Consider the following 13,033-nt stretch of genomic DNA (forward strand, 5'->3'; position numbering starts at 1 on the left):
CTATGGGACGTACCTTTGGGTTGAGGTCAAAGAAACTGTGATATTTAAACCTCAGCAGTAGCACCTCATTCTCCTTTACATCCTGCTCCATCAAAGACCTGGATGAGTCCAACCACCTGTACAGACAGTGAATAATGTATTCTGAATCAAGCAAACTCCCTGCAGCCTCTTGCAACTATTTTGATCAGATGCACAGTGCTAAATATATTGCAAACCCATCAAAGCATGTCTGACTATAAGCTGTTTAACCAAACCATCTAACCACTAAGCAAAGTCATCTCACCCCTGGTTGATTTTGGCTTTGTCCAGCAGAGACTGGGGCTTGTAGAGTTTGACCAGGATGTCTGGTGAGGAGATTGGCTGGCTGACAGCGAGGATGCTGGGGTTGCCCTCAGAGAGGGGGCTGTCCCCAAACCAGGCAGTGGTGGGCGACAGCGGGCTGCCGTCTCTGGAGTCATAGGTGGGGGTCATAGTCTTACTGTACAAGCCTGGACTGGAGTAGATGCTCCCTGAAATCACACAGTCATCAGTTAGTCCCTTATAGTGCACTGAGGTCCAAAAAGAAAATGATCACATTAACAATATACCATTCTTTATATAATTGTTGTCTCACACTGACACTAATAAATACGCCCATTTCAAAGCAAATAAGCGCACATTCCCAAATACTAAGTACATCAACAAAACAGCATTAGGGAAAAAAGGGGTGAACACTTTTCCAAAAGCACACACACTTGCAGCCTAGCCAGGCCAGCTAGCGGTCAACAACACCATGTGACTACCAGCCCACACTTTGCAGATGAGTGGCTTCAACTATGTCCTCCTGCTGATGGTGGAATTGATGTGGATCAGCATGCAGATGACGCAGAACATGATCAGGGTCACCCACTTACTCACAGTCAAAAAACCTGCAGGAATGCACTGCACACAGCAAACTAATGCAAAACTTGCCACAGCGAGGAGAGAGGAGGGGAGCACAAAGATATGGGATGATAAATGGATTATAACAAAAACATGTAAGATTGAAAAAAATCTGCCACATATTTTTTGATCTAATTCTTAAAAGATTCTAAATGTTGCTTTAGCTTTGCCATTAGTTCTGAAATTATTCTAAATTTTGACTGCAAAAATAAGCAAGCCACCTAAGTGAAGCGGTTTGCATTTCCTGTTGGCTGGCCTTGTGGTAGTATTTTTGGCCCCATACCCCCCATTCCCTCTTCCCTCTGTGGGGCCAAGGTCAAGAAGCAACACTGGCTAAACCACTAAATCCCTTCTGAAATCAGGAAGTGGGCTTGGTTTGTGTTTGTGATTATGCACGTGTACGTTTGTATTTGTGAGCTGAGGTCATGAGAACAGGGTGCAGGCTATGGCCACACATCCCTTGTGGGGGAGGGTGTTATTCAGTGGTTATTTCAAGGTTTTTCCCTAACGCTGAGTGCATCAGGTCAGGGAGAGTACTTCCATCTCCCAAAGGGTCTCTTGAGGAATCCCAAATATCCAGAGAGACCATGTATAAGGTGAAAGCTGACAGCCTATTAAAAATACAACTAGGCCTCCTCCATCCTGTTTACTGACTCGCCAAAGCAGGCGAAAAGGCACAAAGAATGTTAACATGACTTGACTCCCTAATGGTCCCACACTGGGGATTCATAGAGGGCTTAGATGGATGGAGCTGGACCACCATGGGCTGTTAAGACTAGAAGTAAACCATGAGAGGGCTGTCAATAAATGAAAGTGTCTCTTGTGGATTTGATTTTTACACAAAGCTTCTGTGTGGGCTATTGGTTGTGGTGTGTATGTAGGATTATGGACCAATAATCATTATCACTGTTCTGATTTCTGAACTTCTTTAAAAACGTAAAGCAAAAACATCTACTAATAATTTACTTATGACCACCTCAGTAATCAGTTATAAACCGTCCAAGGGCTAAAAAGTGATAGTCAGCGGACACAGTGAGCAGGCCTGGAGTAGCTGTAAGAAAAGGTGAGCTTTGAGCTAATTTCTAATGAGAGGCAAAGCCTTTATCATGTGACCACCCGAATCAGCTGACTTTCTCTGGAGAAGCAGTCAGGTGACCTCAACACTCCAGCTGTGGGAGGTGGGGGCTAGGGAGGAAGGGGTAGGCAAGGGTGAGGAAGCAGTGCTGAAGAGTAAAGGACAGAGGAAGAGGAAAGCTTACCTTTGACAGGTCCGATGTATATTACCTCAGAGGCTAGGATGAAAAGAGTAAGAGAAGGAAAGACAGGAAAGAGGGGAGGGAAGAAGTGGAATGGGAACAAATAACATCAAGTGGACAGATTTAAGATACTAAAAAACTGTACAAGGACAAGAGGAAACAGAAGAGACAAAAGTAGAGAAATACAAGAACAGGGAGATCCGTGGCATTTCCATGGGCACTGCCAACTGTTAGCCTCAGAGTGGATGACTCAGTTTTACCCTCTTTGCAGAGGGAGATCACCCTGGAATGACTAGTGAGGTTCTGTCGTTTCCATCAACCCATTTATAGCCATCAACACAGCATGACTGATTGAAAACCCAGTCAAGGCGTTGGTCAACGTGACCCAGCCATGCATGTATAAACTGCAGCACAAATATACACTGAAAGTACTGGCTGTCTGAGGCATGTCATCCACCCTGACAGGAAAGATAATTAGATACACCAGGCACGTAAAGATGTGGCGGGCCCAGAGGGACGCCATGGACTGGCACCATGGGCACAACATCATGGCTCTTAGGTGGAGTCATGTTTTTTCTACCAAAATGACCAATTCTGTGGGGCACTTGACATGTGTGAGCAGACAAACAAGGGACATGGAGTTTCCTAAATGTGCATTTAAAGGCTAGAGGTTTTGGAAAAGGATCGCCAGTCTTTAAAGTAGAAATAATTGGTCATGTACTCCTTAAAACCTTAAGTGTTCACCATCATGTAATTTGCTTTTGAGGTCAGTATGGACCTGCGCAGTATACGTCCGAGTTACTATATGAGGAATCTATTTTCCTATTATCAATGTGTCTTACCAGCATTGTCAATTACAGACAAGTGATTCAAAAGATGGTGAGGCAAAGGCAAAAGGCCCTTTAAAGCGACGGTAAACTGGCGAAATTGGGGTTCAGTCCTGCAACTAACAATTATTTTCATAAATCGATTAATCTACCGATTATTTTCTCAATGAATCAATTAGTCTATACAACGTGAGAAAAACATCAAAATAATCGACTAATCGCTGCTGCTCTAAATAAGATTAGAGTAATTCTTTACTCAGTAAAGTTAGACCATGGTGAGCTGCACTGAGCTTACAATCTTTTCTTTTCCACAGTGGTGTGCAGAAGCAGTTGGCTGCACAGGAGAAGGCTGTGTGCCTGATTGCACTGTTGCCTCGCTGCAAGAGCTTGTGATTCCTATCAGGAGACCTGACCTACTGTAAGAGGCCAGCCCTTCCCCTCAAGGGACGGAATAACGTCTTACAACTTGGCCATTAAATATATTCACTGACTGTAGCATGTGATCTGATAGGGAGGACGCAGGATGTGTGTGTGTGTGTGTGTGCTCACACGCAAGAAGAGTGGTGATTGTAAACAGATTCTGCACATTACTGTTGAAACTCTGTTTCTCTGCACCACCTCATGACCACAGTCACCATAGCACACCCTTGAAATGTAATGATGCAACTTTGGGTGTAAACATGTGCTGTTCACTCTTTTTATTTCGATACATGGGCAAAGAGATCGCTAATCTGCTGCTAGCTTCACAGTGAAGCAAATCAGCATGTTAGGAGAAGTAGTTTTTCTTGACTGAAAAATTGTATGGTCCACCAAGTTCACAATGATTATTAGCCTTCTTTCCACTCACAGGAGTGTGTATATATGCATGTTGAAGCCAGCGGACAGACCAGAGGCCGGGCAGAGGAGACTCAAACCACACAAAGAGTCCCATTCACCCTGTCTAATACTGTTAGCAGTTTTGGCTAACTCTGTGACAGCAGCACAGACGGTTTTGTTCTGCTCCTCCCTGCTCACATGGTTGTAACTCTCCCATCGGCCAGTATGACTGCAGTCGTGTAGCCTGGTTTGGGTTTAAAATGGCAGCGTGACCAACTATGTGTGGAATCTTAACCATTCTTCATCCTCCCTGCCAAGGAATTGGGAGCCAAGGCTGTGGATCCCATGCAGGCCTCAAACTCACACATTCATATTTGGTCACTAGAAGCAGGGTGCAGCAATCTGGAGTTATCTTAGTGGTTTTCGAACCACAAGTGCGATACAGACTAAAAAAAAGAATGGACGCTCCATAGCAGCTCGTGTAACCTGTTATTCAACCTGCTGCTTGAGGGAACAAGATTACTTTTCACAATGAAATACACATAATTACGTCAAAGTAAGCCTTGAACCTAAAAAACTGAATACACAGACTCGGTTAAACACATGACGTGCAAAACTTACACCATCTTTTTTTCCAAGAAATATTCCTTCCTACTAACCCTTTTACATTCAGCTGAAATACTTTTGGAGCAAACACTGTAACAAGTGCTTTGGAGCCATAAGTGCTTCATCTCCATGTACAGTAGGAGCTACTATCCATCAGCTCACCTGATCCAGGGGTTAACAGCGGACCCTCCAGCTCCAGGTCGTCCTCCTCTGCCTCCTCCAACTTTTTCTTCTTCTTCTTGGGATCACGGGGCTTACGCAGTAGAGATAGCTCCTCCGGGTGGCGAATATCTGGAGGGAGAGAGAGCAGTAAAGTTAATTTGATGTCACATAAACATAATAACCTTGCCTCACAACAAAGCCAAGCAAACCAGAGGCCTGTTTCAGGAAGGAGGTTTAACAAACTCTGAGTCTAACCCTGATGTCTGAGTTGATTTACCCTGAGATGGGTAACTGAGTTTTCGGTTTCAGAACAGCTGATATGAGTTGGTTCAATCAACTCAGAGTAGGTTCACACGCGTGCAACACCACAATAAAAAGGCAGCATGAATGGAGCCATGATACGATTCACCATGGTAACAACCACAAACAAATGGGTCGGCGGAAATACTCATGCGTGCATATGGTATTTCGTTAAAAAAGCAACACAGCGGCTGCTGCAAAAAAGAGAATTTGCGTGGGAGAAAATTGCTGCTAGAGTAAATGCGTATATTCCAATATAGTGTATATCATATTTAATCATAAGTATAGCCTAATATTACTGGTGAAATGGTATTGAACCTATAATCTATTTCATTTAGGTGCAATACTGTGGGCAAAAAGTACTAGGTCTACTAATCCCATTCTGAGGCTGCAGCACCATCATTAACATAATTATAATTCATAATCTTTTATTTCAAAAGGGTACACATGGATGTATTGGGTTTACATCATTCACCTGCCATACTGTGGAACTCCTTTTTAATGGCTCTTACTGGTTTGTGTCCAGGGAACACTACATAAACGTTTAAAAAACGTTTCAGAGCGAGTCACACTCTTCTGACGGCGCTTTGCTACAGTGGTTTTACTAATATGCTCCACATCACCAATGTTGTAAAGAAAACATAATGTGACACAAATAATGTGCTGTGATGTAGAGCATGTCCACGATGGGTGACGTTAGTGATTTGAAGACGGATAAGGTTATGTAGGCTACATAACTGATAGACTGGGAAGAAAAACGATAACGCTCAAATAGGTAGTTATCTGGAAATGAAAATGCATCTATAGTCGGGGCCTCAATATCATCTCCCGACGTATGTTTAACACCCTGCGAAGTAATACAGTTTCTTCATCAACGGGATCGTCGACACAAGGAAATGCCATGTTTTGAGAAAAAAAAAACGTTTTATAGTCTGCCTAATATGGTTAATAAACCAACACGTTTTTTTATTCATGGTGATAAACTGCGCTAAAATGCACCTGATACAGACTGATTGAATTAATGAGGAAATGAAAGAGCGCTGTGTCAGAGGGAGGAGACGGAGAGAAACTGGAGGTTTATTGAAGAAAACCTGCTCCCGACCAGGTTAGGTTCACAGACTCAGTTACCATAGTAACTGACTCTGAGGTTAAGTTACCTCTCTTTCTGAAACAGAAAACCCAGAGTTCCCCTCATGTCAGGGTTAACAAACTCAGAGTTTTCACTAAACCTGCTTTCTGAAACAGGCCCCTGGACACCAATAAGTCACTAAAAACATACAGCAAGTTGTCAAATAAACCACATTACTTCTCACACAGACATTATGTAGAACCTTTAATGTAGGTGAACACAGTGACATTACGACGACTGAGGAGATGTGTAGGCAGCTGTGCACACGAGTGGTGGAAAATTGCTGGAATTTTTTGCTGAAAATCTGGCTTCAACTGTAATCTCCAACTGAGGCAGGGCAGACACAACCTCTATCTCCTACTTACCCTCCTGCCTCACACTCTTCAGTTGCTGCTGTTGATAAAAAGGACAGAACATATTTCACAAAAACACCAAAAATGTATCCTTGAAGATACTGAGAAACCATAAATGAAATGAAACAACCACTTTCTAACAATGTGTCAGCTGTATGCAAGATCCCAATCAGACAGTAAGACACCACACTGAATATAATGACTGAAACAGAGCAGCCTCTCTCCCCAGCTTCTCTGCCGTCTTTTCCCTCTCTCCCTCCCTCCCTCAGGCTTGGAGGCCAGGGAACTATCATTCAGCAGCAGCAATGATGTTTTAAGATGGGCTTGGGATGGTCCTAAAGTAGTAGTGAGACGGCCAGAATGTGTCAGGACTAGAATAGATGGTGCTAGTCTGGAAGCAAGCACATCTGGATCATCAGCTGGATATGGTTTTCCCAAGATTCCATATAAATAAATTAAATGAGATATTTGAGAGCCTTATTTTATTATTTTCATTTTGTTTTTTGCAGGACTGTTGAAAAAAAGTTCATTTTCTCACATCCACTTAAATAAATCTCTCTCCATTTATTATTTATTTATTTTTTTTAAAGATGAAGTTTTGGAAAGGTGTTGCAGAGTGATTGAAGAGGTTGCCGAGGGTGTTGAGGAAAGCACGAGCAGGAGGCGAGAGAGAACGTCTTGGCTTGGGGAGAAAGCTTGTTTGGTTTGTGTAACTAAAGCAAAAGCATTCCAGGAGTTTTAAGAACTACCAGATGGGCGCTCACCCTCTCTCTCTGCCTCCCTCCTCCTTCGTTCTTGCTCTGCTGCAGCGGGGAACGCAGTCCCTGTGCCCTTATACAGCCATGTGAGTTGCAGGCGTGCTGCCGAGCTTGAGCCCCACTGAGCTGTGTGAGTAGGCCAATACACACAGTGAAGTGTGTATCAAACTGTGTGTACGTGGGTAGGACTGTGTCTCTTGGTGAGGCAATACAGGCGCATGTGGCATTTTACTAAAATGTCACTTTTAGTATTCATTATTATGACTTCATCTATAAGACAAATATCTACGAAGCAACACCAATCTGATATAAAATTAAAATGATTGATATAACTAACATTCGTTATTGCCATGGAACTGTTGCTTCCTATAACCCTCTATAGATCAAAGTGTGGTTCAAAAGCAAAGATTTTGGTCTTAGCATCTTCATCAAACCAACGTGGTAAAAATCTATTTTCGGTGACAGGTTTAGGATCCATTATCAGAGGAGAAAAACGTTCCTGTAAAAGTAATATTTTAGGTGTCTCTACTGAATTGCCTGGAAAAGGGGGGAATTGGTGGGTTGGGTAAAATATTTTTAAAGAAATTTGTTTTTTCATCATTCCCATGAAGGGAGTAGAGGTGTAGTCAATACGATGGAGATTCATGTCAGCTAAAGTATGAATACCATCAGAAATATAGAGCTAAAGATGAACAAATCAGGGGGGAGGGGGTGGAATACAAAAAAAAAAAAAAATAATAAAACGCTCCACTAGTATTTTTCAGACAGGCAAGCATTACAGTAAATTTCTGCTGACATACTCAGTTGAGTGTTGAATCGTATGTTTATAGTGATAATTTAAGAATCATAATCTGGTGGGAAAGACTGCTCCTACACTCACCGCATTTTTAGGAGGAAGGGTGAGTGACGGTTAGTGTGCTTACAAAAGCTTGATTGATTTCCATTAGCAGAAATGACACCTTAGACAATAAGACCCCAATCTTCTACCCTGCAGACATGTGACAGTAACCAGGACTGGAGCCAGAGGAGAGGGGTTGACTGAGAGCCAGCTGGGCTCGCCAGATCTACTCCTTGGAACACATGATTCACTGCAGTGAGTAAAGCCAGCCGCAGAAGAATCACAAACACGTCACAGTCTAATTTTACAGCAGTTTACCGTACAAACAGTTTGAGACCCTACATGGACAAAATAAATTAAAGAGGAGTGATTTCCCCTTCTGTTTTCCCCCTGCATACTTTTTAATGTCATGAAGAGGTACTCATTGGGCTGCAAGGCTGACTGATCAATACTCAAGAGCAATAAATCAAGCGTTTGTTCCATGGAAGACTAAATAAAACGAGGGGTAAAGTTACCTCGCATACAGTCCGCTAAACTGATAATAGTGTTAAGACTGATAGAGTGTACATGGTGTGCATATTTTATATTTTAAGAATTCAGCTATTGACAAGTACAGTGAGGTTAGATAAGTGTCAGTGGTTCTCTGCATATATCAGACAGGCAGGCTAAAAGGCCCCTCAAAAAGCATAATAATGCACTTTAATTTAGGGGTTGGAGCTGGAGCACTGGAGGCCAAACTGCACTCCTCCTCTGTTATGACAACAGTGGCCAGCTCACTCGGGCCAGTCAAGCAGACCACAGGTTGATGTGCCATAAATATGCTGGACCTTAATGATGAAGCAACAGTTGGGCCCACTTTTAAAAAGCTCTCTGGAGGACAAAGACCAAACACTTCATTGCAACGTCAACCTCCTTCTTCAAACTCATCCTCCTGTGTTCTTTATATCCCGTGATATTGACATACACAGTCTCATTGCTTTCCTGGCTGGTCATCCAAATCTCTAGTCATTTTTTTGACTCACAGTAACAATACAGTGCTGACAAATACAGACATTTACAGTATTGCTGCTGCCCCTTGCATATTCCAGAGAACGCCATTGTGTCTTGGTTTTCCCACACGTGGTAGCAAAGGAGTGCTTACTTAAAAAAACACAGCGCTTAAGTGGAGCAGCCTGAATCTTGTTACCCTGAAGTGGTGGTTTGCTGAGAGACGCAGCCTCATTTTTGTCCCAAGTTCATGTCTTAGTCAGTTGTGAAGAGTACATTTTGTGTGTTGCCTCGCAGGAAGAGTAAAACAGAATCCTGTCAGAGGGAGGAGGTGTACGAGTGTGTTTAACGTGTTGGAAGTGAGTCCAGGTTGTCTAGACGGGACAAGCACGTCTGACTGTGACTCTTCACTGGTCAAATGAACAAAAGCCAGTTCAGTGCCATTCATTATTATTATTATTATTATTATTATTTTTTTATTTTTTTTCTATTATTAAAGTTTCAGCTGGAACTACAACATAACAGAAACCAATGCTGAGACCATCTAAGACTTCAAAAAGCACACAAACTTGGGTTCCGAGAATTTCAAAAATTCAAAAATGTTGTCTTGCAACTAAAAGTGGAAAATCCCTAATGCATTTGCTTCACTCTCAAGTAAGCACTGCAGCACAGGATGTAAGAGCTGCCAAATGTAATCAGAGGTCAAAACAGGAGTGAAATTGAGTGATTTTCATGTATTTCAGTACATGAACCTTTTGCTGAGTCCTCTCGGTTCCCAGCCAGCCCAGATGGACTGTGTCTGTGTCAGGACACAGCTGCCATGGACATAGGAGAAGTGCAGCGGTGATAATTGGTTTTATACTTTTAACTTGGAATGTTAGGGTGATTTTCTATGCTTTTCCACTGTTTGGGACGTTCACTGTCCGAGTTGTGCTAAAGAGACTGAATAGCAGACAAAATAGAAAGGTAAAACAAGTTCTGAGTTCAGTCCACCTGTGACGTATTTGGCTGTTTGTATCGCCACTCATTTGATCGTTTTTTTTTCCATTACACTGTATAGTTCAAGAATGATATTTTTTGGAACAGGAAATAGCTTCTGTGTGACCATCTGACCGGACACGCCACAGCAAAAAAAAAAAAAAAAAAAAGACAAAAATCTAAATAAATTAGTATGGGAAAAGGAACTGGGGCCAAAGATGAGTTGCACATCACTGAAAACAAAACAATCTCCACCGACTTTCTATCTTCCAGTATCTCTGTCACTCCCTTTTGGCTGTCTGGAGCGAAGGCTAGTTGGACAGGCCTCGTCTCTTCCTGTCCCATCTGATTCTCTATGCTGTGCAGCTCACAGGGAGTCAGCAGAAAATATGCACAGGAAATTGTAAAACTCAAAAGTTGCCCAGATAACAAATAATGAAATGGTTCCATGCCAGACCAGCTGTAAGTCAGCTAAGTCAGCTGTCACACCCACAGTTACAGTTCAGAACTTTCCAACTGCCTGTTAGCATGAGTTCTGCTTTTTGCAAGCAATGATGCACAGTGTTACAAATACAACAGTAGAAGTCACGTCACACACAGTGGACCTTTACAGCCACCGTACAACATCTTGTGACTTTCTGGCACGTCCCGTGTCAGCCAAAAGCAATTTGTCCTGAATTCTATGAAGCTGAAATAGATTTATTACAGAAGTAGCAGACACATTCCTAACTAGGCCTGAAAGGCTACCGGCCTGTTTCTCCCCCAGTCTCTCTGCCTCTGCTTTCAAAAACAGCCTTTGTGTATTTACACTAAATAAAATGGGCTATTTGTTCTTTTCATTTCAAAGAACGGCGTCTTCTGACCTCGTAGACTTCTGAAAAAATAAAAAGTTCCATTCCTGCCAAATTAAAAACAAGGTTGAGTGCTACCTGCAGAGGCCAATAAAAACAGGAGAGCTGCCACTGGAGCCCCTGATACTGCCTGCTGAACACAGTCCAGTGACAAAGATACAACAGGTGTGCTATGACCCTGCCTAATGGAAGCATTTATATTGGTGGGGGTTCTGCAAACCATACTGGAGACAGTGACTAAGAAGGCAGGGGAGCGGTTTGAGCCGAGGAAAAATGGGCGTTAGCAGGTCAGGGGTCCCTGGGGTCCAATGTGTGACCTCTGACACGTCTCAGACAGGACATCGTAGGAGATCACGATAGTGTATATGTGTGTGTGTGTGTGTGTGTGTGTGTGTGTGTCCCTTGGGTACCACTTACACCATGGGGGACAGTTAAATTTGGACATGACATTAGTAGGAGAGATGGTGAGCAAGACGGTGAGCAAGAGTACGAGTTATTTACACATACGTGAATATGTACTCTGGTGTGTGCCTGTGTTGTAAGTCTGAGACCGATTGATAATCTCTGTTTACTAAACATTATTGTGAGACGGATGGAGCCCAGGTTCCAAGGACAGCACTGCAGAGCGAACAGTGGACTGCCAGTCAGGAGACGTGACTCCAGCACGCAGAGCTTAGAGTATGTTTAATAAACACAACCACATTGCCAGGGATTAAAAACAAAACGAGAGGAAGAGCATGATTAGTTAGATTTGATTTAGAACATTTCCAGAACCTTTCCAAAAATAGGCTTACAGGGAGATGTTTTTGGGCACCTTCAATAGGTCTAAGTAGACTGGACCACTATTCTCCACTCATTCCCATAACTCCTTGCCAATCGGTCACACCTCATCTCACATTTGCTTCATGACTGTTTTCCACATCTCGACTCAAATTATGGACGCTGCTCTGCCTGCTGTCCTGTAAATGAGTCAGTCTTTCCACTTACTGAAGGTTTTGCAGATGTCGGACACAGCCTTGAAAACGCGGTCCGAGAAGTTGACCTTGACCTTCATGTGCTTCATGTTGGGCAGCTGGAGGCGCAGCAGCTTGTGCTGCGGCGTGAAAAGCAGCCTGGCGTCAGCTTGGATGCCGTACTTGTCCAATGTCCAGTGGGTTTTCAACAGCCATGTTTTCTTCTTCTCCCACCACAAAGCATGGTCGGACCAGTCCTTCTTCACATCTACGGAGGCAAAGAAAAGAGAAGAGTTGATGAATTTTAGAAATTACTGCAAAGGTGCAAAAGAGAACGCAGCAAAAGCTATTTTATATCTATTGACAGCAAGGTAAACTATTGTAAGCAAATGGAAAGTGTAACTAGAGCGCTCAGTCTGTAACCATCACACTGTACTGACCTAAGCTCAGTAAATATGTCCTTCGGTCGGGGGGGGGGGTTACAGAAAAGGTTAGCATGAGGGCGTCAAAGTGGGAAGAATGAGACGACTGAGTGTGTGAAAGATGTGGCCGTTTGTGTGACGCTGTGGAGATATCAGGTTCATACCTCCCTCTTTGTTCAAAAGTCACACTGTGATCCCTCTATAGCAGACACAAGCCACCCAAAACCCACATAGCTCCCAGGCTTTCGCTCCGCAGGGGCTCAGAAACAATGGGGAGGGACCTGTGGTCTCATGGTGTGTGTCTGACTTCAAGGGGATGGTGAAAACCGCAGGGATTTAGGAGAACTCAAAAAAGCTGTTTCTGGCTAATGAAAAATGTATCACAAAAAAAGAAAAAAAAGAGTTTCTGCAGATCACCTTGCTCTGGTTTCTATACGAGCAGCCTCATGATGGGCTGAAGTTGTGTTTGAGCTGCCAATCACTTCAAAGTGAAGGTAAAAGTGGAAAAGGCAGCATCTCACACGCTCAAAGAGAGAGTGAGAGTTTGAAGAGCTTTAATTTCGTATCTATGTATCGCCTTAATGGAATACATTCACATAATAGCTAAGTATGTTAATCAGGTCAAAATGAATAGCAGGCTAACTAGCTCAAAGACTTGCTTATGTTTACTTTTTAAGAGTGCTAAAAATATCCATCTGACTGATTATGGAAACCCATACTGTGCATATGATACTTTATGTTCAAGTGTAAAGGCCTTTGCAGTCTATGATAGTTGAGATGGAGTGAATACACCTTTAGTTTTTAGCCTATTATACTTTCAGATTTCCCCCCCTGAGAAGTGATGTCATTACTTCGGCATTAGTCCAGTAAGGCACT

The 13,033-nt window shown here is 43.0% G+C and overlaps 1 protein-coding gene across 4 annotated transcripts in view; it reads right to left on the bottom strand.

The window, feature by feature from the left end:
• fermt2 (fermitin family member 2) overlaps positions 1-13,033 on the bottom strand; it is a 46,963-nt gene that overhangs the window by 15,708 nt on the left and 18,222 nt on the right. For 2 of the 4 annotated variants that reach the window (XM_031310125.2, XM_031310124.2), the window contains exons 3-7: positions 11,770-12,003; positions 4,589-4,717; positions 2,181-2,213; positions 284-509; positions 14-116 (exon numbers count right to left, since the gene is read on the bottom strand). In XM_031310125.2, coding sequence (XP_031165985.1) covers positions 14-116; positions 284-509; positions 2,181-2,213; positions 4,589-4,717; positions 11,770-12,003 — 725 coding nt within the window. The remainder of the gene's footprint in view (positions 1-13; positions 117-283; positions 510-2,180; positions 2,214-4,588; positions 4,718-11,769; positions 12,004-13,033) is intronic. The other 2 variants (XM_031310126.2, XM_035994859.1) reach the window with 1 other exon arrangement.

Source organism: Sander lucioperca, chromosome 18 (assembly GCF_008315115.2).
Source record: "Sander lucioperca isolate FBNREF2018 chromosome 18, SLUC_FBN_1.2, whole genome shotgun sequence".
Classification (NCBI taxonomy): domain Eukaryota; kingdom Metazoa; phylum Chordata; class Actinopteri; order Perciformes; family Percidae; genus Sander; species Sander lucioperca.